The sequence below is a fragment of the Leucoraja erinacea genome, chromosome 13 (assembly GCF_028641065.1).
Source record: "Leucoraja erinacea ecotype New England chromosome 13, Leri_hhj_1, whole genome shotgun sequence".
NCBI classification, from domain to species: Eukaryota; Metazoa; Chordata; class Chondrichthyes; order Rajiformes; family Rajidae; genus Leucoraja; species Leucoraja erinaceus.
In genome coordinates this window covers 6,798,090-6,823,088 of record NC_073389.1, presented here as the reverse complement: position 1 = coordinate 6,823,088, position 24,999 = coordinate 6,798,090, and the positions used below count along the sequence as shown (strand labels likewise).

Genomic DNA, 24,999 nt, shown 5'->3' with positions numbered 1-24,999 from the left:
ATTGACCTATTGGTAGAGAAAAGGACAGAGTGCTGGAGTAAGTCAGGTCAGGCAGCGTCTGGGGAGACTTGTTGACAAGCATTTCCAGAGCTTGGGATCTAGTCCCTGGAGATCCTGGACCGTGGCACCCCTTCAGAGGGGAAATGATTGAGGTATTACAGACCCATTCAAACAGACTAGACTTTGGCCAACTCCTTAATACTACTGTGGTGCGGTTAGTGAACGGAACAGGATTAGTAAATTGCAACACAAAGTAATGACCAATAAAAGTAAACAATGCTAACACCATCTGGAGTCCTGCACTAAACATGTCTGAAGCAGGAATGAATTACTACAAGGATGAAATTTAAGACAAAGAAATAATAGAGGCTAAGAAAAGGCAAGTGAATTTGGAAGCGTTGGAAGGAATTCCAGATGCAGGTTTACACTGAAGATAGACACCAAATGATGTAACTGCGGGACAGGCAGGATCACGGGATAGAAGGAATGGGTGATATTTTGGGTCAAGACCCTTCTTCAGACTCAAGAAAAAGGATCTCGACACAAAACGTCACCCATTCCTCTGAGTTACTGCAGCATTTTATGTCTATCTTCTGTGTTTTGAAGTGTGAAGGCAAAATCACCACTTACAACCATGCTGACCAGCCTTTTTTATCATGAGCTTCCAAGTACCCAGAAACCTCATCCATAACAATGGACTCTTAGCAATCACTAGTCAGACTAACCAGCCTACCATTCCTTTTCTTTTACATTGCTCCCTTCTTAAAAAGTGGAGTTACATTTGTGATTTTCCAGGGGAGGAGGGAGGGGGGAGGGAGGGGGGAGAGAGAAGAGAGGGGGGGAGAGAGAAGAGAGGGGGGGGGGAGAAGAGAGGGGGGAGGAGGAGAGAGGGGGGGAGGGAGACGAGAGGGGGGGAGGAGAGAGAGAGGGGGGGAGGAGAAGAGAGGGAGGGGAGGAGGGGAGAAGAGGGGGGGGGGAGGAAGAGAGGGGGGGAGGAGAAGAGAGAGGGGGGGGGAGGAGAAGAGAGGGGGGGAGGAGAAGAGAGGGGGGGAGGAGAAGAGAGGGGGGAGGGAGGAGAAGAGGGGGGGAGGAGAAGAGAGGGGGGGGAGGAGAAGAGAGGGGGGAGGAGGAAGAGAGAGGGGGGGAGGAGGGAAGAGAGGGGGGGGGGGGAGGAGAAGAGAGGGGGGGAGGAGAAGAGAGGGGGGGGGAGGAGAGAGAGGGGGGGAGGAGAAGAGAGGGGGGGGGAGGAGAAGAGAGGGGGGGGGAGGAGAAGAGAGGGGGGGAGGAGAAGAGAGGGGGGGAGGAGAAGAGAGGGGGGGGGGAGGAGAAGAGAGGGGGGGAGGAGAAGAAGAGAGAGGGGGAGGAGAAGAGAGGAGAAGAGAGGAGAGGAGAGGAGAGGAGGGGGGAGGAGAGGAGGAGAGAGGGGGGGAGGAGAGAGGGGGGGGGGAGGAGAAGAGGGGGGGAGGAGGGGGGGAGGGGGGAGGAGGAGAAGAGAGGGGGGGGGAGGAGAAGAGGGGGGGGGGAGGAGAAGAGAGGGGGGGGAGGAGAAGAGAGGGGGGGAGGAGAGAGAGGGGGGGGAGGAGAGAAGAGAGGGGGGGAGGAGAAGAGAGGGGGGGAGGAGAAGAGAGGGGGGGAGGAGAAGAGAGGGGGGGGGAAGAAGAGAGGGGGGAGGAGAAGAGAGAGGGGGGGAGGAGAGAGAGAGGGGGGAGGAGGAGAGGGGGGGAGGAGAGGAGAGGGGGGGGGAGAGAGAGAGAGGGGGGGGAGGAGAAGAGAGGGGGGGAGGAGAAGAGAGGGGGGGAGGAGAAGAGAGGGGGGGAGGAGAAGAGAGGGGGGGGAGGAGAAGAGAGGGGGGGGAGGAGAGAGAGGAGGGGGGGGGGGAGAAGAGAGGGGGGGGAGGAGAGAGAGGGGGGGAGGAGAGAGAGAGGGGGGAGGAGAGGAGAGGGGGGAGGAGAGGAGAGGAGGGGGGGGGGGGGAGGGGAGGAGAGGGGAGAGGGGGGGAGGGGGGGGAGAGAGGGGGGGGAGAGGAGAGGGGAGAGAGGAGGGGTGAGGGAGAGGAGGGGGGGGGGGGGGGGAGGGGAGGGGGGGGGGGGGGAGGGAGGGGGGGGGAGGGAGGGGGAGAGAGAGGGGGAGAGAGGGAGAGGGGGGGAGGGGGAGAGGGAGAGAGAGGAGGGGAGAAAGAGAGATAGGGGAGAGAGGGGGGAGAGAGAGGGGGGAGAGAGGGGGAGAGAGAGGGGGGAGAGAGAGGAGAGGGGGACGAGGAGAGGGGGGGGAGGAGGAGAGGGGGGACGAGGAGGGGGGGGACGAGGAGAGGGGGACGAGGAGAGAGAGGGGGACGAGGAGAGGGGGGGGGAGAGAGAGGGGGAGAGGAGGGGGGGCGGGAGAGGAGAGGGGAGGGAGGAGGAGAGGAGAGGGAGGAGGAGAGGAGAGGGGGGAGGGAGAGGGAGGAGGAGAGGGGGGGAGGAGAGAGGAGGGGGGGGGAGAGAGGAGAGGGGGGGGGGAGAGAGGAGGGGGGGGGGGGAGAGGAGAGGGGGGGGAGAGAGGAGAGGGAGAGGGGGGGGAGAGGAGAGGGAGGGGGAGAGAGGAGGAGGGGAGGGAGGGGGAGAGAGGAGAGGGAGGGGGAAGAGGAGAGGGAGGGGGAGAGGAGGGGGGAAGAGGAGGGGGAAGAGGAGAGGAGAGGGAGGAAGAGGAGAGGAGAGGGGGAAGAGGAGAGGGGGGAGAGGAGAGGGGGGAGAGGAGAGGGGGAGGAGGAGAGGAGAGGAGAGGAGAGGGAGGGAGAGAGAGGGGAGGAGAGAGAGTGCCTTTTTACTTCAACCCAAACCCAAACAACCATTTGCAGGCAGTGCTTTTTTACCTCTAACCATATTTTCATTTTCAAACCAAAACCAGGGTACTCACAGTGCTGCAGACATTTGTCAGTGTTATTCAAAGCTCTGGTTGAGGCACACCACTTGCAGAGACTGATTAAGGCACACCACTTGCAGACTGATTGAGGCACACCACTTCCTGGTTTTATAGTCGCTCCCCCTCCCTCCAGCAGGGGCAGCAGAGAGAATGGGGAATGTTGTAAAAACATTAATATCTCTGTCAATTTTCATCAACTGGAAAAATCCTCGGCACACAAGCGGCAGAGGGGGGCTCTGAGTGAGGTGGCCAAAAATGACGGCCGTAGGTGGCGGCGTTCTCTCAGAAACCGCAGCACAGAAAGCCGAAACTGGCCAAGAACAGAGTTCTAGTAATATAGATTGTGTGTGTGGGGGGGGGTTCAACTGTATGGCTGCTGGTAAACATCATTTTAGTTGGTGCATGTGACGAATAAGTTCGACTTTGACATACAACTTTTTCCATATCGTATCTCCGTTGCACTGCGGACTTAACATCGTGGAGCCCGAGGTCCCTGGTTAGAGACCGACTTCGGGAGCTCCAACCGCGGGAACTTCAATCGCCGGCTGTGGGAAATTCGATCGCCCCGACTGCGGATGCTTCGACTGCCCCGACCGCGGGAGAAAAGAATCTATATCAGACATTCGTCGGCCGCACACAGCAGCAGCGCGAAGCTCTACTCCAAACGCACCAAACCTTTTCAAAAGATAGACACAAAAAGCTGGAGTAACTCAACGGGCAGGCGGAGAGAAGGGATGGGTGGCGTTTCGGGTCCAGACCCTTCTTCAGACACCTTTCCAAACTATACCTTTCCAAAACTTCAATTTGTCAATTGCACATTTTTTCTCGACGACTTACACTTTCAAATGTACAATAAATCTCACCAAACATAGCTAAATGTTCCAACTCCGGCCAGCGTTGTTTAATTCTTGCTGAGGACTTCCTCCAAACCTCGCACCACGATCTGACACTGGGACGCGCAATCAACATCCAACGCGTTGCAAATGTGAAAGTGAGTTGGTACATTTCCGATCGGTTAGCGTTGCGCATCGGAATTGTAAATACTGCCGATGCCTTTTCCGCTAGTGACACTCCTCTTTAAGCCCGAGTCCATTAGTTCAAACTCGCCTGCTGCTGCAAGTACCGCCATTCACATCGTAACGTATTGTAAGGTTAGTTTGACCGATCTCTCCGTTCCTCCAGCCCATCCAAGCAGCAGTCCAGGGAAGAATAACCAGGCTTGGGTCGGGTGGGTATTGTAATTTCTGGGATTTGTGTGTGTTGTGTTGTCTGCCATTTACGGGAACTCCGCTGTTCTCAGGGAGAGACGTGGCAGCGAGGTTACACAAGAGACACGATGTATATTAAAATTGGGATTTTGTTTAACAAGAGCCCGCTGTGAAAGCGTTTACATTTCCACATTGCCCGCTCGGGTTTTCATCTGCTTTGGGGCAGGTGTTTCGACTTTTGGAGTAAGCCAAAAACAATGCATATCATCTGAGCGCAGTTTACTGACAATAGTTATTCATAATGCTGGCGAAGTTATGTTGAACGATTATGGCGAATGATTATATATGTTATTCATAGAGCACACGGTAATACAATTGGGGGTTTTGTATCATCTTCAAGTGCGGAGCCACGCATGACAATGTTATAATATTTAGAAATTAATGTATGGTACCAATGCTAACCGAATCTAAAAGGTAATCAGTAGTTATGATGGGGTAATTTTAAATATAAAATGACAAGACTAAAGCCTCTGTATTTGCTTTCACCTAGCATTCTAAACAAAACTTATGAACTGAGAATGCAAATAGAAAAACCGTGAATCGATGTGATCTGATCACCATTTGAGATGTGATGCAAGCGGACATAAAATGGTTCCTGAATGTCCATGTTAGTGTGACGTAAATGGTGTATGAGTGAATCTGGTAATTAATGGTTGTAGTAGATTAATATCGAGGCATGACTTCATCACGCTCTCCACACAAACCATCAATCATCCGTTTTTACATTAAACTGTTTGGAGCAGCCGTGTTGGGAGTAAGGCTGTGTAGAAGGTAGGTGATTGTGGAGGGTTGGTGCAGTCTGGAGGGTAGGTGCTACAATCACTAGATTTGGGAACAGATCCATTCAATTAGAATTCTTTATTTATCAAAAGTGGGAAATGGAAATCAAGAACCAGAAATCAGTCATCAGTCATCAGTCATTAATATCTCTCCTGCAGAAAAAGCATGAGCTTGTTATCACAAGACACCTGCGCGAACCTTGTGTAACTTGAGATAGTGAAACAAAGTCGACAGAGTATTGTAAAAAGTGATACTGTGTTTTATCTATTAGACTTCCTTTAAAAGTTATATGTGCTGAGGTTGTACTGTAAATAGATTTTCAGAAAGCATTTGATTAGGTGACATTTCAAAGGTTTGGTTCAAAGAGTAATTCGAAAAGGTTACAGGCCCTTCGGCCCAACTTGCCCATGCCGAACATCTAAGGTAGTCCTATGTTTGGCTCATACCCCTCTAAATCATGTACCTGTTCAAATGTTTTTTTTAATGTAGTTGCAAAAAGTATTGTCAGTATCTCAGGAGGAGCTTGTTGGCATGAATGGAAGACGAACTATTACCATGGCAAATACTAGTTCACATTAACTGGTCTTTTACAATCATCGACTTCATTGCACTCATGTACATATATACATCAATAGCTGTTGCAAAATTAACATCTGGAGTGTTTCCAATGCAACATGTTACAAATTTGCCTTCTCCAGAGAGTTAGATTTAACTCCTAGGGCTAAGAGAATCAAGGGATATGGGGAAAAAGCCAGAAAGGTGTATTGATTTTGGATGATCAGCCATGATCATATTGAAAATGGTGGTGCTAGCTCAAAGGGCTGAATGGCCTACTACTGCACCCTAGTTTCTATGTTTCTATTAGAGGTCTGGATTAAAATTGCACCTTACCCTTCCATATCTCTGTGTCGCCCTCTCCCCTGACTAAGTGTGAAGAAGGGTCTCGACCTAAAACGTCACCCATTCCTTCTCTCCGGAGATGCTGTTTGACCTGCTGAATTACTCCAGCATTTTGTGTCTATCAGTGTAAACTAGCATCTGCAGTTCCTTCCAACACACGAACTTCTTACCTTTCAAATCTGCATGGGGTTGTGCCACTGATGACCACTGCAAATAAGTCAGAGTGTCTCCTTTTAGAATGTTCCTTCAAATATTTTCACCCCACTAGTGCCTTCAACTTTCACATCCGAATCCCTTTTACTGTAACTACCAAACTTTGACTTTTACCAAATGTGTGACCTAATTTTTTCAAAATTTAATTTTTCCTCTCTGGCATTGGTGTTAATTATTTGATAGATTAAATTGTTATGCCCCTTGGTCGACATTCGCCATTGAATAATCCATTGTTCATGTCTGAGAAACTTTCTTCGGTGAAAAACCACCATGCATTTTCACAGAAAGCTCGTCAAATATTTGCAGATAGAACATAGAAGAGGACAGCACAAGCACCCGTCCTTCGGCACACAATGTTTTTGTTTAACATGATGCTAAGACCAGCATGTATGTGCTTGCACGTAACCCATATCCATCCTTTCTCTACCTATTCATGTGCCTTTGGTAACAGCGCTGAGGAGGAGGGTTTCGTGGAATGTATCCAGGATGTGTTTTTAAACCAATACTTACATGAACCGACTAGAGGGCAGGCCATCCTAGACTGGGTATTGTGTAATGAGGAAGGATAAGTTAATGATAATAGACAATAGACAACAGGTGCAGGAGTAGGCCATTTGGCCCTTCACGCCAGCACCGCCATTCGATGTGATCATGGCTGATCATCCCCAATAAGTAACCCGTTCCTGCCTTCTCCCCATATTACCTGACTCCACTATTTTTAAGACCCCTATCTAGCTCTCTCTTGAAAGCATCTAGAGAACCTGCCTCCACTGCCCTCTGAGGCAGAGAATTCCACAGACTCACCACTCTCTATGAGAAAAAGTGTTTCCTCGTCTCCGTTCTAAATGGCTTACTCCTTATTCTTAAACTGTGGCCCCTGGTTCTGGACTCCCCAACACCGGGAACATGTTTCCTGCTTCTAGCGTGTCCAAGCCCTTAACAATCTTATATGTTTCAATGAGATCTCCTCTCATCCTTCTAAACTCCAGAGTGTACAAGCCCAGCTGCTCCATTCTCTCAGCATATGACAGTCCCGCCATCCCGGGAATTAACCTTGTAAACCTACGCTGCACTCCCGCAATAGCAAGAATGTCCTTCCTCAAATTAGGGGACCAAAACTGCACACAATACTCCAGGTATGGTCTCACTAGGGCTCTGTACAACTACAGAAGGACCTCGTTGCTCCTATATTCGATTCCTCGTATTATAAAGGCCAACATGCCATTCGCTTTCTTCACTTTATACCTGCATGCATACTTTCATAGACTGATGAACAAGGACCCCCAGATCCCGTTGTACTTCCCCTTTTCCCAACTTGACACAATTTAGATAGTAATCTGCCTTCCTGTTTTTGCTACGAAAGTGGATAACCTCACATTTATCCGCATTAAACTTCATCTGCCATGCATCTGCCCACTCCCCCAACCTATCCAAGTCACCCTGCATTCTCATAGCATCCTCCTCACAGTTCACACTGCCACCCAGCTTTGTGTCATCTGCAAATTTGCTAATGTTACTTTGAATCCCTTCATCCAAATCATTGATGTATATTGTAAATAACTGCGGTCCCAGCACCGAGCCTTGCGGTACCCCACTAGTCACTGCCTGCCATTCTGAAAGAGACCAATTAATCCCTACTCTTTGTTTCCTGTCTGCCAACCACTTCTCTATCCATGTCAGCACCCTACCCCCAATACCATGTGCCCTAATTTTGCCCACTAATCTCCTATGTGGGACGTTATCAAATGCTTTCGGAAAGTCCAGGCACATTACATCCACTGGCTCTCCCTTGTCTATTTTCCTAGTTACATCTTCAAAAAATTCCAGTAGATTAGTCCAGATGATTTCCCCTTCGTAAATCCATGCTGACTCAGACCGATCCTGTTAATGCTATCCAAATGTTCGGCTATCTCATCTTTTATAATTGACTCCAGCATCTTCCCAACCACCGATGTCAAGATAACTGGTCTATAATTCCCAGTGATCTTGTGGTGCACAACCCCTTGGGCAACAGTGACTATAATATGGTGCAATTCTGCATTAGGATGGCAAGAGGGGGGAGGGGGGGGGAGAGAGGGGGGAGAGAGAGGGGGGGAGGGGGGGGGGGGGGGGGGGAGAGAGGGGGGAGAGGGGGGGGGGGGGAGGGGGAGAGGGAGGGAGGGGGGGGGAGGGGGGGAGGGGGGGAGGGGGGAGGAGAGGAGAGGGAGGGAGGAGGGGAGGGGAGGAGAGAGTAGGGGGGAGGGGAAGAGGGAGTCCCAAAAGGAGAAAAAAATTTACTCGAGACGGGGGGGGAGAGGAGAGAGGGGAGAGGGGAGGAGAGGGGAGGAAAGAGGGGGAGAAAAGAGGAGATGAGGGGAGAGGAGGAGAGGGGGAGAAGAGGAGAGAGGGGAAGAGGAGAGGGGGAGAGGAGAGGGGGGAGAGGAGGAGAGGAGAGGGGAGAGAGGAGAGGGGGAGAGGAGAGGGGGAGAGGAGTGGGGGAGAGAGGAGAGAGGAGGGGGAGAGGAGTGGGGGAGAGAGGAGAGGGAGAGAGAGGAGAGGGAGGGAGAGGGGGGGAGGAGAGAGAGTGCCTTTTTACTTCAACCCAAACCCAAACAACCATTTGCAGGCAGTGCTTTTTTACCTCTAACCATATTTTCATTTTCAAACCAAAACCAGGGTACTCACAGTGCTGCAGACATTTGTCAGTGTTATTCAAAGATCTGATTGACGCACACCACTTGCAGAGACTGATTAAGGCACATCACTTGCAGAGACTGATTGAGGCACACCACTTCCTGGTTTTATAGTGGCTCCCCCTCCCTCCAGCAGGGGCAGCAGAGAGAATGGGGAATGTTGTAAAAACATTAATATCTCTGTCAATTTTCATCAATGGGAAAAATCCTCGGCACACTAGCGGCAGAGGGGGGCTCTGAGTGAGGTGGCGGCATTCTCTCAGAAACCGCAGCACAGAAAGCCGAAACTGGCCAAGAACAGAGTTCTAGTAATATAGATTGTGTGTGTGTGTGTGTGGTGTGGTGGGGGGGGGGGGGGGGGGGGGGGGGGGTTTTCAACTGTATGGCTGCTGGTAAACATCATTTTAGTTGGTGCATGTTACGAATAAATTCGACTTTGACATACAACTTTTTCCATATCGTATCTCCGTTGCACTGCGGACTTAACATCGTGGAGCCCGAGGTCCCTGGTTAGAGACCGACTTCGGGAGCTCCAACCGCGGGAGCTTCAATTGCCGGCTGTGGGAAATTCGATCGCCCCGACTGCGGATGCTTCGACTGCCCCGACCGCGGGAGAAAAGAATCTATATCAGACATTCGTCGGCCGCACACAGCAGCAGCGCGAAGCTCTACTCCAAACGCACCAAACCTTTTCAAAAGATAGACACAAAAAGCTGGAGTAACTCAACGGGCAGGCGGAGAGAAGGGATGGGTGGCGTTTCGGGTCCAGACCCTTCTTCAGACACCTTTCCAAACTATATCTTTCCAAAACTTCAATTTGTCAATTGCACATTTTTTCTCGACGACTTACACTTTCAAATTTTACAATAAATCTCACCAAACAAAGCGAAATGCTCCAACTCCGGCCAGCGTTGTTTAATTCTTGCTGAGGACTTCCTCCAAACCTCGCACCACGATCTGACACTGGGACGCGCAATCAACATCCAACGCGTTGCAAATGTGAAAGTGAGTTGGTACATTTCCGATCGGTTAGCGTTGCGCATCGGAATTGTAAATACTGCCGATGCCTTTTCCGCTAGTGACACTCCTCTTTAAGCCCGAGTCCATTAGTTCAAACTCGCCTGCTGCTGCAAGTACCGCCATTCACATCGTAACGTATTGTAAGGTTAGTTTGACCGATCTCTCCGTTCCTCCAGCCCATCCAAGCAGCAGTCCAGGGAAGAATAACCAGGCTTGGGTCGGGTGGGTATTGTAATTTCTGGGATTTGTGTGTGTTGTGTTGTCTGCCATTTACGGGAACTCCGCTGTTCTCAGGGAGAGACGTGGCAGCGAGGTTACACAAGAGACACGATGTATATTAAAATTGGGATTTTGTATAACAAGAGCCCGCTGTGAAAGCGTTTACATTTCCACATTGCCCGCTCGGGTTTTCATCTGCTTTGGGGCAGGTGTTTCGACTTTTGGAGTAAGCCAAAAACAATGCATATCATCTGAGCGCAGTTTACTGACAATAGTTATTCATAATGCTGGCGAAGTTATGTTGAACGATTATGGCGAATGATTATATATGTTATTCATAGAGCACACGGTAATACAATTGGGGGTTTTGTATCATCTTCAAGTGCGGAGCCACGCATGACAATGTTATAATATTTAGAAATTAATGTATGGTACCAATGCTAACCGAATCTAAAAGGTAATCAGTAGTTATGATGGGGTAATTTTAAATATAAAATGACAAGACTAAAGCCTCTGTATTTGCTTTCACCTAGCATTCTAAACAAAACTTATGAACTGAGAATGCAAATAGAAAAACCGTGAATCGATGTGATCTGATCACCATTTGAGATGTGATGCAAGCGGACATAAAATGGTTCCTGAATGTCCATGTTAGTGTGACGTAAATGGTGTATGAGTGAATCTGGTAATTAATGGTTGTAGTAGATTAATATCGAGGCATGACTTCATCACGCTCTCCACACAAACCATCAATCATCCGTTTTTACATTAAACTGTTTGGAGCAGCCGTGTTGGGAGTAAGGCTGTGTAGAAGGTAGGTGATTGTGGAGGGTTGGTGCAGTCTGGAGTGTAGGTGCTACAACCACTAGATTTGGGAACAGATCCATTCAATTAGAATTCTTTATTTATCAAAAGTGGGAAATGGAAATCAAGAACCAGAAATCAGTCATCAGTCATCAGTCATTAATATCTCTCCTGCAGAAAAAGCATGAGCTTGTTATCACAAGACACCTGCGCGAACCTTGTGTAACTTGAGATAGTGAAACAAAGTCGACAGAGTATTGTAAAAAGTGATACTGTGTTTTATCTATTAGACTTCCTTTAAAAGTTATATGTGCTGAGGTTGTACTGTAAATAGATTTTCAGAAAGCATTTGATTAGGTGACATTTCAAAGGTTTGGTTCAAAGAGTAATTCGAAAAGGTTACAGGCCCTTCGGCCCAACTTGCCCATGCCGAACATCTAAGGTAGTCCTATGTTTGGCTCATACCCCTCTAAATCATGTACCTGTTCAAATGTTTTTTTTAATGTAGTTGCAAAAAGTATTGTCAGTATCTCAGGAGGAGCTTGTTGGCACGAATGGAAGATGATCTATTACCATGGCAAATACTAGTTCACATTAACTGGTCTTTTACAATCATCGACTTCATTGCACTCATGTACATATAATAGATCAATAGCTGTTGCAAAATTAACATCTGGAGTGTTTCCAATGCAACATGTTACAAATTTGCCTTCTCCAGAGAGTTAGATTTAACTCCTAGGGCTAAGAGAATCAAGGGATATGGGGAAAAAGCCAGAAAGGTGTACTGATTTTGGATGATCAGCCATGATCATATTGAAAATGGTGGTGCTAGCTCAAAGGGCTGAATGGCCTACTACTGCACCCTAGTTTCTATGTTTCTATTAGAGGTCTGGAATAAAATTGCACCTTACCCTTCCATATCTCTGTGTCTCCCTCTCCCCTGACTAAGTGTGAAGAAGGGTCTCGACCTAAAACGTCACCCATTCCTTCTCTCCAGAGATGCTGTCTGACCCGCTGAATTACTCCAGCATTTTGTGTCTATCAGTGTAAACTAGCATCTGCAGTTCCTTCCAACACACGGACTTCTTACCCTTCCCATCTGCATGGGGTTGTGCCACTGATGACCACTGCAAATAAGTCACAGTGTCTCCTTTTAGAATGTTCCTTCAAATATTTTCACCTAATCCCTTTTACTGTAACTACCAAACTTTGACTTTTACCAAATGTGTGACTGTAGGGGTTTTGCGTTTCCCTTTATTTCCCTTCGGGCCCAACTGCCCGAGTTAATCTCTCCCTTGTCGGAGGGTCAAACGGCCACTACTCCACTTGAGCGGTTTCCAAGAGCCCCTGGTCCTACCAGGTGAACCCGTCCCCTAGTCTTGGACAGAGTCTCCTCCAGCTGCGCTATCCTCGCCTGGCAAGGCCCGTGATCACTATCCCCTAGCTCGCTACGGGCCACCCTGTATGCTGCTTGGATATCTTGGAACTTTCCCTCCAGCTCCCTCACATCTGTGTACTCTGCGCCAGGAGTTCCTGGGCGTTCCGTTCCCTCTCCTTTGCCTCTACCACCTGGCATTGGAGGAATTCCTGGGCATTTCTCTGGGACTCCCTCGCCTGCAAGATACACTGCCTGGCTTTACTGCATTCCTTAGATAGCCCTTCCCCTTCTCTAGTGCTTTCTTCAGCGCTGGCCCTAGCTTCTCTCAACTTGCTCTTCCAGTCTATCTACCTGTCTCTGCAATTTTGCTACCTGCTGTGATAGGCACGCTAGCCAAATAGCCTTTTCCTGCCCTTTATTATACGCCTTGCTTTCCGTCCATTGAGCAGTAGCTACTGCAGGCTGCTGTGCTGTCAACAATGCTATCACCTATTGTTTGGTGAGATTGATCTTTTTAAACAGATAAGAGGAGATTCTCTCCTCCATCTTGCTACGTTCTCTCACCCCCTCTGGCAAATCACATATCCCAAACCACCGAGGTCCTGCCATGGTCGCCATTCTGTAGGGGTTTTGCGTTTCCCTTTATTTCCCTTCGGGCCCAACTGCCCGAGTTAATCTCTCCCTTGTCGGAGGGTCAAACGGCCACCACTCCACTTGAGCGGTTTCCAAGAGAGAGAATACAACAAAAGGGATTCCCCTAGGTTCTAAACCTCGGAATTATGGTGGGATATGATAAAAGGTTGAATTGACCAGAGTGTGCTGATGAGAGAAAACAGAAACCAAGATGGACTCAAAGCAAGTCTAAAATTTACAAGCTTTATTGAACAATGAGAAATCGAATCTCACCAACACTACATAATACGTGGCTAAACTTATGCTTTAAACTAAGACTATGGACGGAATACTATCGGGCACATCGTAAAACTTACTTTACACACTTTTACTTCCCCTTACCCCTTTCTCCTCACTCTCTATACTATTTCGGGAATTTCACCAGGTCACTGGGATACTTACAGTTTGGACTCACGAGCCGTCCAGCAGGGCAGAAAGAAAGAGAAAGAGTTCTGGCTTGACTTCTGTTTTATTCCTGAGCTTCCTTTGAAACTCCCAGGTGGTCCTCTGGATGAAAAGGGTTCTTTTGATGATTCCCAGTTTCGATCTGGCATGAACAATAGGCTTCCGATGATAAGGGGTTTGCTGATGTCATGATCCCTCAGCCTGATCGTTATCCCATCGCCTGGACGGGCTCCTATTGTCTCGATGGATGGGTCATCCAAGATGGTGATTGTGCTTGCACTACCACCGTCTGTTGAGGCTTGGTTCCTTCCTTTGTGTATCCAAGATAATCTCGTTATCTCCGTCTCAGCCTTTCCTCCCCACACCATTCGCCCAGTTGTTTGATGCCCAAGTCCACAGGCCAGACAGGTTTGTGGATTGGGGTTTTTTTTTCCATTGCAGCCAGCAAATTTGTCTTTTTAAAATGTCCATGTCCTTATCCGAGTTCTTCCATAATTTTGGAGGATTTGCCCCAATAACTTACAGTGACCTAATTTTTTCAAAATTTAATTTTTCCTCTCTGGCATTGGTGTTAATTATTTGATAGATTAAATTGTTATGCCCCTTGGTCGACATTCGCCATTGAATAATCCATTGTTCATGTCTGAGAAACTTTCTTCGGTGAAAAACCACCATGCATTTTCACAGAAAGCTCGTCAAATATTTGCAGATAGAACATAGAAGAGGACAGCACAAGCACCCGTCCTTCGGCACACAATGTTTTTGTTTAACATGGCGCTAAGACCAGCATGTATGTGCTTGCACGTAACCCATATCCATCCTTTCTCTACCTATTCATGTGCCTTTGGTAACAGCGCTGAGGAGGAGGGTTTCGTGGAATGTATCCAGGATGTGTTTTTAAACCAATACTTACATGAACCGACTAGAGGGCAGGCCATCCTAGACTGGGTATTGTGTAATGAGGAAGGATGAGTTAATGATAATAGACAATAGACAACAGGTGCAGGAGTAGGCCATTTGGCCCTTCACGCCTGCACCGCCATTCAATGTGATCATGGCTGATCATCCCCAATCTGTAACCTGTTCCCGCCTTCTCCCCATATTACCTGACTCCGCTATTTTTAAGAGCCCTATCTAGCTCTCTCTTGAAAGCATCTAGAGAACCTGCCTCCACAGCCCTCTGAGGCAGAGAATTCCACAGACTCACCACTCTCTATGAGAAAATGTGTTTCCTCGTCTCTGTTCTAAATGGCTTACTCCTTATTCTTAAACTGTGGCCCCTGGTTCTGGACTCCCCAACACCGGGAACATGTTTCCTGCTTCTAGCGTGTCCAAGCCCTTAACAATCTTATATGTTTCAATGAGATCTCCTCTCATCCTTCTAAACTCCAGAATGTACAAGCCCAGCTGCTCCATTCTCTCAGCATATGACAGTCCCGCCATCCCGGGAATTAACCTTGTAAACCTACGCTGCACTCCCTCAATAGCAAGAATGTCCTTCCTCAAATTAGGGGACCAAAACTGCACACAATACTCCAGGTGTGGTCTCACTATGGCTCTGTACAACTGCAGAAGGACCTCTTTGCTCCTATATTCGATTCCTCGTATTATAAAGGCCAACATGCCATTCGCTTTCTTCACTTTGTACCTGCATGCTTACTTTCATAGACTGATGAACAAGGACCCCCAGATCCCGTTGTACTTCCCCTTTTCCCAACTTGACACAATTTAGATAGTAATCTGCCTTCCTGTTTTTGCTACGAAAGTGGATAACCTCATATTTATCCGCATTAAACTTCATCTGCCATGCATCTGCCCACTCCCCCAACCTATCCAAGTCACCCTGCATTCTCATAGCATCCTCCTCACAGTTCACACTGCCACCCAGCTTTGTGTCATCTGCAAATTTGCTAATGTTACTTTGAATCCCTTCATCCAAATCATTGATGTATATTGTAAATAACTGCGGTCCCAGCACCGAGCCTTGCGGTACCCCACTAGTCACTGCCTGCCATTCTGAAAGGGACCAATTAATCCCTACTCTTTGTTTCCTGTCTGCCAACCACTTCTCTATCCATGTCAGCACCCTACCCCCAATACCATGTGCACTAATTTTGCCCACTAATCTCCTATGTGGGACCTTATCAAATGCTTTCGGAAAGTCCAGGCACATTACATCCACTGGCTCTCCCTTGTCTATTTTCCTAGTTACATCTTCAAAAAATTCCAGTAGATTAGTCCAGATGATTTCCCCTTCGTAAATCCATGCTGACTCGGACCGATCCTGTTAATGCTATCCAAATGTTCGTCTATCTCATCTTTTATAATTGACTCCAGCATCTTCCCAACCACCGATGTCAAGATAACTGGTCTATAATTCCCAGTGATCTTGTGGTGCACAACCCCTTGGGCAACAGTGACTATAATATGGTGTAATTCTGCATTAGGATGGCAAGTGCCATGGCTAATTCAGAGACTTGGGTCCTGAAGTTGAATAAAGGAGATTTTGAAGGTATGAAACGGGAATTGGTTAGGATAGACGGACAAATTATACTTAAAGGGTTGACAGTGGAAATGCAATGGCAAAGATTTAAAGACCGCATGGATGAACTCCGGAAATTGTTCATCCCTGTCTGGCGAAAAAATAAACCAGGGAAGGCGGTTCAACCGTGGCTGATGAGGGAAGTCAAGGACGGTGTTAAACCCAAGGAAGAGGCAAATAAATTGGCCAGAAGAAGCGGCAAACCAGAGGACTGGGGGAAATTTAGAACTCAACAGAGGAGGTCAAAGGGGTTATTTAAGAAGGGAGAAAAAGAGCATGAAAGAAAGCTTGAGGGGACTATAAAAGCATCATCATCGTTGAAAACATCAACATGCACGGTGCCTTACAATGCTATGTACGACAGTGATCGCAACTTCTACTGAAGGGTGGATGGCCGTTGGCTCGTAAGGAGCTCAACTGCCCTCTGACATTTTGTTTGTGGTCCCGCTGGGGGGTCCACAGCCCCCTCCTCACCTGGCAAACCAGGTGGGGGAGACAGTTTAGTCGCCGACTATCCGATCATGGAGCAGGTAGCACGGGATTACATGTTACCTGTGGTGGGGGGAATTCACCCAACCTAACCTATAAAAACAGACTGTAAGAGTTGCTTTAACAATGTAAAAAGGAAAAGATTAGTGAAGATGAATGTAGGTCCCTTACAGTCAGAGACAGGTGAATTTATAATAGGAAACAAGGAAATGGCAGAACAGTTAAACAAGCACTTTGGTTCTGTCTTCACTAAGGAAGACGCAAACAATCTCCCGGAAATACTAGGGGACTGAGGATCTAGTGAGAGGAAGGACCGAAGGGAATCCACATTAGTCAGAAAATGGTGTTAGGTAAGCTGCTGGGACTGAAGGCAGAAAAATCCCTGATGGTCTGCATCCCAGAGTATTCAAGGTGGTGCCCTAAAAATCGTGGATTCATTGGAGATCATATTCCAATGTTCTCTCAACGCTGCATCAGGTCCTGTGGATTGGAGGGTAGCCAATGTAACCCCACTTTTTAAGAAAGGAGGGAGAGAGAAAACAGGAAATTTTAATAGCCTTAAAGGGTTGGTAGTGGGGAAGATGCTGCAGTCAATTATTAAAGATGTTAGAGCAGCGCATTTGGAAAGCAGTGATGGGATCAGTCAAAGTCAGCATGGATTTTTGAAGGGGAAATTGTGCTTGACCAATCTTTTGGAATTTTTTGAGGATGTAACAAGTAGAATGGATAAGGGAGAGCTAGTGGATGTGGTGTTTCTGGACTTTCAAAAGCCTTTTTACAAGGTCCCACACAAGAGATTAGTGTGCAAAATCAGAGCACATGGTATTGGAGGTTGGGTATTGATATGGATAGAGAACTAATTGGCAGACAGGAAGCAAAGAGTAGGAATTAACGGGTCCTTTTCAGAATAGCAGGCAGTGACTAGTGGGGTGCCGCAAAGTTCGGTGCTGGGGCCCCAGTTATTTATAATATATACTAGATTAAGTGGGACCTGTTGGATCCCAACATCACACGGGAGGGCTGGTCCCCCAATGTTCTCATCCTGAACACAACTAAGACTAAAGAGATGGTGGTTAACTTTGGCAGGTCCAAGCTCCCCCTTCAGCCGGTCAACCGAATCTAAAAGGTAATCAGTAGTTATGATGGGGTAATTTTAAATATAAAATGACAAGACTAAAGCCTCTGTATTTGCTTTCACCTAGCATTCTAAACAAAACTTATGAACTGAGAATGCAAATAGAAAAACCGTGAATCGATGTGATCTGATCACCATTTGAGATGTGATGCAAGCGGACATAAAATGGTTCCTGAATGTCCATGTTAATGTGACGTAAATGATGTAGGAGTGAATCTGGTAATTAATGGTTGTCGTAGATTAATATCGAGGCATGACTTCATCACGCTCTCCACACAAACCATCAATCATCCGTTTTTACATTAAACTGTTTGGAGCAGCCGTGTTGGGAGTAAGGCTGTGTAGAAGGTAGGTGATTGTGGAGGGTTGGTGCAGTCTGGAGGGTAGGTGCTACAATCACTAGATTTGGGAACAGATCCATTCAATTAGAATTCTTTATTTATCAAAAGTGGGAAATGGAAATCAAGAACCAGAAATCAGTCATCAGTCATCAGTCATTAATATCTCTCCTGCAGAAAAAGCATGAGCTTGTTATCACAAGACACCTGCGCGAACCTTGTGTAACTTGAGATAGTGAAACAAAGTCGACAGAGTATTGTAAAAAGTGATACTGTGTTTTATCTATTAGACTTCCTTTAAAAGTTATATGTGCTGAGGTTTACTGTAAATAGATTTTCAGAAAGCATTTGATTAGGTGACAGTTCAAAGGTTTGGTTCAAAGAGTAATTCGAAAAGGTTACAGGCCCTTCGGCCCAACTTGCCCATGCCAAACATCTAAGGTAGTCCTATTTCGCCACCACTCGCCACATCTTCCCATCTCCCCCCATATCTGCCTTCCGCAAAGACCGCTCCCTCCATAACTCCCTTGTCAATTCTTCCCTTCCCTCTCGTACCACCCCCTCCCCGGCACTTTCCCTTGCAACCGCAAGAGATGCAACACTTATCCCTTTACCTCCCCCCTCGACTCCGTTCAAGGACCCAAGCAATCGTTCCAGGTGCGACAGAGGTTTACCTGCATCTCTTCTAACCTCATCTATTGCGTCCGCTGCTCTAGATGTCAGCAGATCTATATCGGCGAGACCATGCGGAGGTTGGGCGATCGTTTCGCCGAACACCTCCGCTCGGTCCGCAATAACCAAGCTGACCTCTCGGTGGCTCAGCACTTCAACTCCCCCTCCCACTCCGTCTCCGACCTCTCTGTCCTGGGTCTCCTCCATGGCCACAGCGAGCAGCACCGGAAATTGGAGGAACAGCACCTCATATTCCGTTTGGGGAGTCTGCATCCTGGGGGCATGAACATTGAATTCTCCCAATTTTGTTAGTCTTTGCTGTCTCCTCCCCTTCCTCAGTCCCCCTGCTGTCTCCTCCCATCCCCCAGCCTTCGGGCTCCTCCTCCTTTGTCCTTTCTTGTCCCCGCCCACCCCCGCCCCCGATCAGTCTGAACAAGGGTTTCGGCTCGAAACGTTGCCTATTTCCTTCGCTTCGTAGATGCTGCTGTACCCGCTGAGTTTCTCCAGCTTTTTTGTGTACCTTCGATTCTCCAGCATCTGCAGTTCCTTCTTAAATAAGGTAGTCCTATGTTTGGCTCATACCCCTCTAAATCATGTACCTGTTCAAATGTTTTTTTTTATGTAGTTGCAAAAATTATTGTCAGTATCTCAAGAGGAGCTTGTTGGCACGAATGGAAGATGAACTATTACCATGACAAATACTAGTTCACATTAACTGGTCTTTTACAATCATCGACTTCATTGCACTCATGTACATATAATAGATCAATAGCTGTTGCAAAATTAACATCTGGAGTGTTTCCAATGCAACATGTTACAAAGAGTTAGATTTAACTCCTAGGGCTAAGAGAATCAAGGGATATGGGGAAAAAGCCAGAAAGGTGTACTGATTTTGGATGATCAGCCATGATCATATTGAAAATGGTGGTGCTAGCTCAAAGGGCCGAATGGCCTACTACTGCACCCTAGTTTCTATGTCAACGTTGCTGGGGCTGACATTGAGGTGGTGCAGACATATAATTACCTTGGAGTGCACCTTGATAACAAACTGGAGTGGTCTGTCAACTCTGACTCCCTCTACAAAAAAGGCCAGAGCAGACTCTTTTTCCTCAGAAGGCTCAAATCCTTCAATGTGTGTAATGACAGGCTGCACATGTTTTACAACACTGTGGTTGCAAGTGTTATGTTCTACGCTGTCGTCTGCTGGGGTCAACAGCATTAGTGCAAAAAACACCAAGAAGCTGGTCAAACTGGTTAAACGATCTAGCTCAGTGCTGGTGGGGAGAGTAGACTCTGGGATGGGTGTGCTTGAGAGGCGTATGAGGCACAAGGCGTATGAGGCACAAAACCCCGGGCATCCCCTCCATGTAATTCTGGAGAGTCAAAAGAGCACTCGGAACAACAACCGGCTCCTCTCCCTGCCCTGTAGAACGGAGCGGTTCAGGAGATCCTTCACCCCTGCAGCCATTAGATTTTATAATTCAGACCGCTAGGCTGTAGGGGGATGCATTCTTGCAATTTTTAATTTTTAATTGTTAATTATTGGTCTTTTTAAGTATTTATTGCTCTCAGGTAGTGTCCACAGTGTATTCTATGTATTTCCTGTCTGCGTTCGTTTTGAATCTGTGGGTTTGTTGGTTGGGGGCTTCTGGACATCTGAATTTCCCTGAGGGGATCAATAAAGTATTTATTATTATTATTATTATTATTATTATTATTATTATTATTATTATTATTAATATTCCACCTCTCCACCAATTCCAATATTGGTGGCCAGTGGAGGGGTGGGAGGGGGCGCACTTTCTGGAGCGCTAGTATTGGTGTTGTGGGCTGAAGGGACTGGTTTCCAGAGGGCGAGTTTGGACATTTTGGGCCGAGTGGATTCTTGGGCTGGCGGCTAAGTCACTCACGCTTGTTGTGCTGGTACCTCATGAACTCATGGCTGGTGGGCTGGCAGTTGACTCACGGCTATTCCTTGAAATTCCATTTTAAGCAGGGTGCAAGGCCACCAAATTCAAGTGCAGTTTCTTACCACTTCAAGCAGGGTGCAAGGCCACCAAATTCAAGTGCAGTTTCATACCATTTCAAGGAGCGTGCGAGGCCACTAAAAACAGCGAGTTGGGCCTCTCCATCCTCCACCTAGCAGAGACTGAGCCATGCCCACACTTCTGGGTTTTATAGTCCCCCCCCCCACCTCCCACCAGAAGGGGTGTGGCCTTCATGGCGTGATTGGCAGGAGAGAGAATCTCAACATTTATAAAAAATTAATAACTCTTTTATTTTTCATTGATGGGAAAAATCCTCAGCACCTGATAAGCGGAGGGGGTCTCTGAGTAAGGGCCAAAAACACAGCCGTACGTGGTAGCGTTTTTTCTAAAATCAATATAAAGCGCGAACAGGAAGTGGTCAAGATTAGACTTTTAATTCTATGGTAGGCTAGGCATCTTTAAGTAAGCAAAGCAACTTTAATTAGGCAAGGCAACTTTAATTAGGCAAGGCAACTTTAATTAAGCAAGGCTACTTTAATTTGGCAAGGCAACTTTAATTAGGCAAGGCAACTTTAATTAGGCAACACAGCTTTAGCATTTCCAAACCGTAGGTAACACAGCTTTAGCATTTTCAAACTGTAGGCAACACAGCTTTAGCATTTCCAAGCTGCAAGTAACACAGCTTTAGCATTTCCAAACCGTAGGTAACACAGAATTAGCATTTTCAAACTGTAGGTAACACAGCTTTAGCATTTCCAAACTGTAGGCAACACAGCGTTAGCATTTCCAAACCATAGGCAGCACAGCTTTAGCATTTCCAAACCAAAGGCAACACAGCTTTAGCATTTCCAAACCAAAGGCAACACAGCTTTAGCATTTCCAAACTATATTTTCAAACCACATTAAGGGCACTGACAGATCAGTAAAACCACTCACATTTTAGTAGACATGTGTTCAGTGTTATTCACAGCTCAGACTGAGAGACGTGACCCTCCCGCTCCACCATCTTGCAGAGACTGACTGAGGCACTTAACCCTTCCGGGTTTTAGTCCCTCCAGAAGGGGCGTGGCCTTCAGGAGAGAGAATCTAAACATGTTTTAAACACTAATAAATCTTTTATTTTTCATCGATGGAAAAAATCCTCTTGTCCTGCGGAACGGGAGTAAGATAGCCAAAAATCACAGTCATAAATGGCAGCGTTTTTTTCTAAAATCAATATACAGAACAACAGGAAGTGGTCAAGATCAGACTTTTAGTAATATTAAATTAACAATTTAGATGAGGGAATTAAATGTAACATCTCTAAGTTTGCGGATGACACAAAGCTGGGTGGCAGTGTGAGCTGCGAGGCGGATCCTATGAGGCTGCAGGGTGCCTTGCATAGGTTGGGTGAGTGGGCAGAAGCATGGCAGATGCAGAATAATTATAAAAGGACCGGACAAGCTAGATGCAGGAAAAATGTTCCCAATATTGGGCGAGCCCCGAACCAGGAGCCACAGTCTTAGAATAAAGGGGAGGCCATTTAAGACTGAGGTGAGAAAAAACTTTTTCACTCAGAGAGTTGTGAATTTGTGGAATTCCCTGCCACAGAATTCCCTGCCACAGTGGAGGCCAAATCACTGGATGAATTTAAGAGAGAGTTAGATGGAGCTCTAGGGGCTAGTAGAATCAAGGGATATGGGGAGAAGGCAGACACGGGTTATTGATTGGAGATGATCAGCCATGATCACAGTGAATGGCGGTGCTGGCACGAAGGGCCAAATGGCCTCCTTCTGCACCTATTTTCTATGTTTATATGTTTCTATAATGGTGGTAAATGTTAGGTTATCCACTTTGGTGGCAAGAACAAGAAGGCAGATTATTATCTGAATGGTTAGAAAAAAACTGCAGATGCTGGTTTAAATCGAAGATAGTTACAAAATGCTGGAGTAACAGCGTGTCAGGCAGCATCTCTGGAGAGAAGGAATGGGTGACCTTCTTCAAGGTCTCGACCCGAAACATCACCCATTCCTTCTCTGCAGAGATGCTGCCTGACCCGCTGAGTTACTCCAGCATTTTGTGTCTCCCATTATCTGAGTAGCGTCAGATTAGGAAAAGGGGAGGTCCACACCCAGGTCTCGTTGCAAATCAGTCACTGAAAGTAAGCGTGCTATTACAGCAGGCAGTGAAGAAAGCTAAGGGGGTTTAATACAGACGAGTGTGAGTAGTTGGCCTTCATTGCAAGAGGATTGGAGTTTAGGAGCAAAGAGGTCCTACTTCAGTTGTACAGGGCCCTGGTGAGACCGCACCAAGCGTATTGTGTGCAATTTTGGTCTCTTAATTTGGGGAAGAACGTTATTGCTATTGACGTAGTACAGTGTAGGTTAACCAGGTTAATTCCCGGGATGGGGGGACTGTCATATGCTGAGAGAATGGAGCAGCTGAGCTTGTATTCGCCGGAATTTAGAAGGATGAGAGGATATCTTATAGAAACATCTACAATTCTTCGAGGATTGGACAGGGTAGATGCAGGAAAAATGTTCCTGATGTTGGGGAGTCCAGAGCCAGGGATCACAGTTTAAGAATAAGGGGTAGGCCATTTAGGACTGAGATGAGGAAAACATTTTCACCCAGAGAGTTGTGAATCTGGAATTCTCTACCAGTTCATTGGATGTTTTCAAGAGAGATAGATTTAGCTCTTGGAGCTAATGGGATCAAGGGATATGGGGCAAAAGCCGGAACGTGGTACTAATTTTGTATGATCAGCCATAATCATATTGAATGGCGATGCTGGCCCGAAGGGAAGAATGGCCTACGGCTGCACCTATTTTCTATGATTCTTTGATTGTATCCAAAGGACTCTTAAATGCCACTATCATACTTGCATCTCTCCCCCCCCCCCCAACCTCAACTTCCAGTCTGAAGAAAGGTTTTGACTCAAAACATCACCTATTCTTTTTTCCAGAGATGCTCCTGTCCCACTGAGTTAATCCAGCTTTTTGTCTCTCCGGCATAAACCAGCACCTGCAGTTCCTTCCTACTCGTCTTTAAACATTCATTACGGAGCTTACAGAGTACTATGCTTACATATCTATGGTGCTGCTGCAAATAAGAATTTCATTGTTCCGTTTCGAGACAAATGAGAATAAAACACATGGCTTCATGGAAAAAGCAGAGTTGGTGAGAGGTGCTGGTGGAACATTGCTTATCGGGCTGGAGACCTTTCACTAGCGGTGTGCCGCAGGGATCAGTGCTGGGTCCATTGCTATTTGTGGTTAATATCAACTAGAGTATTTAAGAGTATATAAGAAAGTAGTTGTATAAGAAAGTTTGCAGATGTCACTAAATCGGATGGTAACGTGGATCGTGAAAATGATTATTGCAGCAGATTCTTGATCAGCTAGGCAAGTGCTCTGCAGAATAGCAAATGGGGTTTAATACAGATGAGTGTGAGTAGTGGCACTTTTGGAAGTTAAACTAGTGTACGAATTTCACAGTGAATGACAGGGCTCTGGGAGGTGTTATAGAGCAGAGGGATTTAGAAGTGCAGCTACATCATTCCCTGAAAATGGCATCACAAGTAGATAGGGTGGTTGAGAAAGCTTTCGGTACATTAGCCTTCATCAGTCAGGGTATTCAGTATAGAAGTGGTGATGTTATGTTACACTTGTACAGGACATTGGTGAGGCCACATTTGGAGCATTGTGATCAATTTTGGTCATCATTCTGTAGGAATTATGTCTTTTTCTTCTTGCGTATGGCATGCTCTGCCTAAAGTTGTAGGACAACTTGTTCCATTTGATCTTATTTGATTGTGCACGCCGGGTTGATTGCATTCGTCGAAACAGGGCGGACCACGTGAAGGTTGCAATCTCCCACCCCATCTTTCAGCTGGAAAGAATTCAGTGCATATTTACAAGAATGTCGCAAGGACTGAGCTATAGGGAAAGGTTGAACAGGCTAAGAATTTATTCCTTGGATTGTAGGAGGCTGCATGGTGATCTTATAGAGGTGTATGAAATGGATGGTAGGATGAATGCACAAGTACTTTACCCAGAGTAGGGGAATTAAGAACCAGGTTTAAGGTTATAGGGAAAAGATTTAGTAGGAACTTGAAGGGGTAACTTTGAGACACTGGGGATAGAGGGCTATGGAACAAGCTGTCAGAAGAGGTAGTTGAAGCAGGTACTATAACAATAATTAAGGAACAGACACAAAAAAAGTTGGAGTAACTCAGTGGGTCAGGGAGCATCTCTGGACAAAAGGAATAGGTGAAGTTTTGGGTTGAGACCCTTCTTCGGGTATCTGAATTAAAGACATTTGGACAGGTGCATGGATTGGAAGGGTCTAGAGGGATATTGGCCAAACATGGGTTGGAGGGATTCGCGTAGATGGGGCATAAGGTCACAAGTGATAGGAGCAGAATTAGGCCATTCAGCCCATTGAGTCTACTCCTCCATTCAATCACCTCTCTCTCCTAACCCCATTCTACTGCATTCTCCCCATAACATCTGACCCATAATAACCAAGAATTTATCTATCTCTGCACCTTGATCCGCATGGAAAAGTTCAGCCAAAGAGCCTGTTTCCATGCTGTATAACTCTGTGACTGCAACTGCAATTA

The 24,999-nt window shown here is 46.9% G+C and overlaps 1 protein-coding gene and 1 long non-coding RNA gene across 3 annotated transcripts in view; one reads left to right on the top strand and one right to left on the bottom strand.

The window, feature by feature from the left end:
* Positions 1 to 6,043, bottom strand: part of LOC129702586 (uncharacterized) — a 32,580-nt gene extending 26,537 nt beyond the window's left edge. The window contains exon 1 of the long non-coding RNA XR_008724406.1: positions 3,765 to 6,043. This is a non-coding gene — a long non-coding RNA (uncharacterized LOC129702586). The remainder of the gene's footprint in view (positions 1 to 3,764) is intronic.
* Positions 6,044 to 9,745: 3,702 nt separating this feature from the next.
* LOC129702585 (NXPE family member 3-like) overlaps positions 9,746 to 24,999 on the top strand; it is a 36,600-nt gene continuing 21,346 nt past the window's right edge. For both annotated transcript variants that reach the window (XM_055644373.1, XM_055644372.1), the window contains exon 1: positions 9,746 to 9,899. In XM_055644373.1, coding sequence (XP_055500348.1) covers positions 9,798 to 9,899 — 102 coding nt within the window. In that variant the 5' untranslated portion in view covers positions 9,746 to 9,797. The remainder of the gene's footprint in view (positions 9,900 to 24,999) is intronic.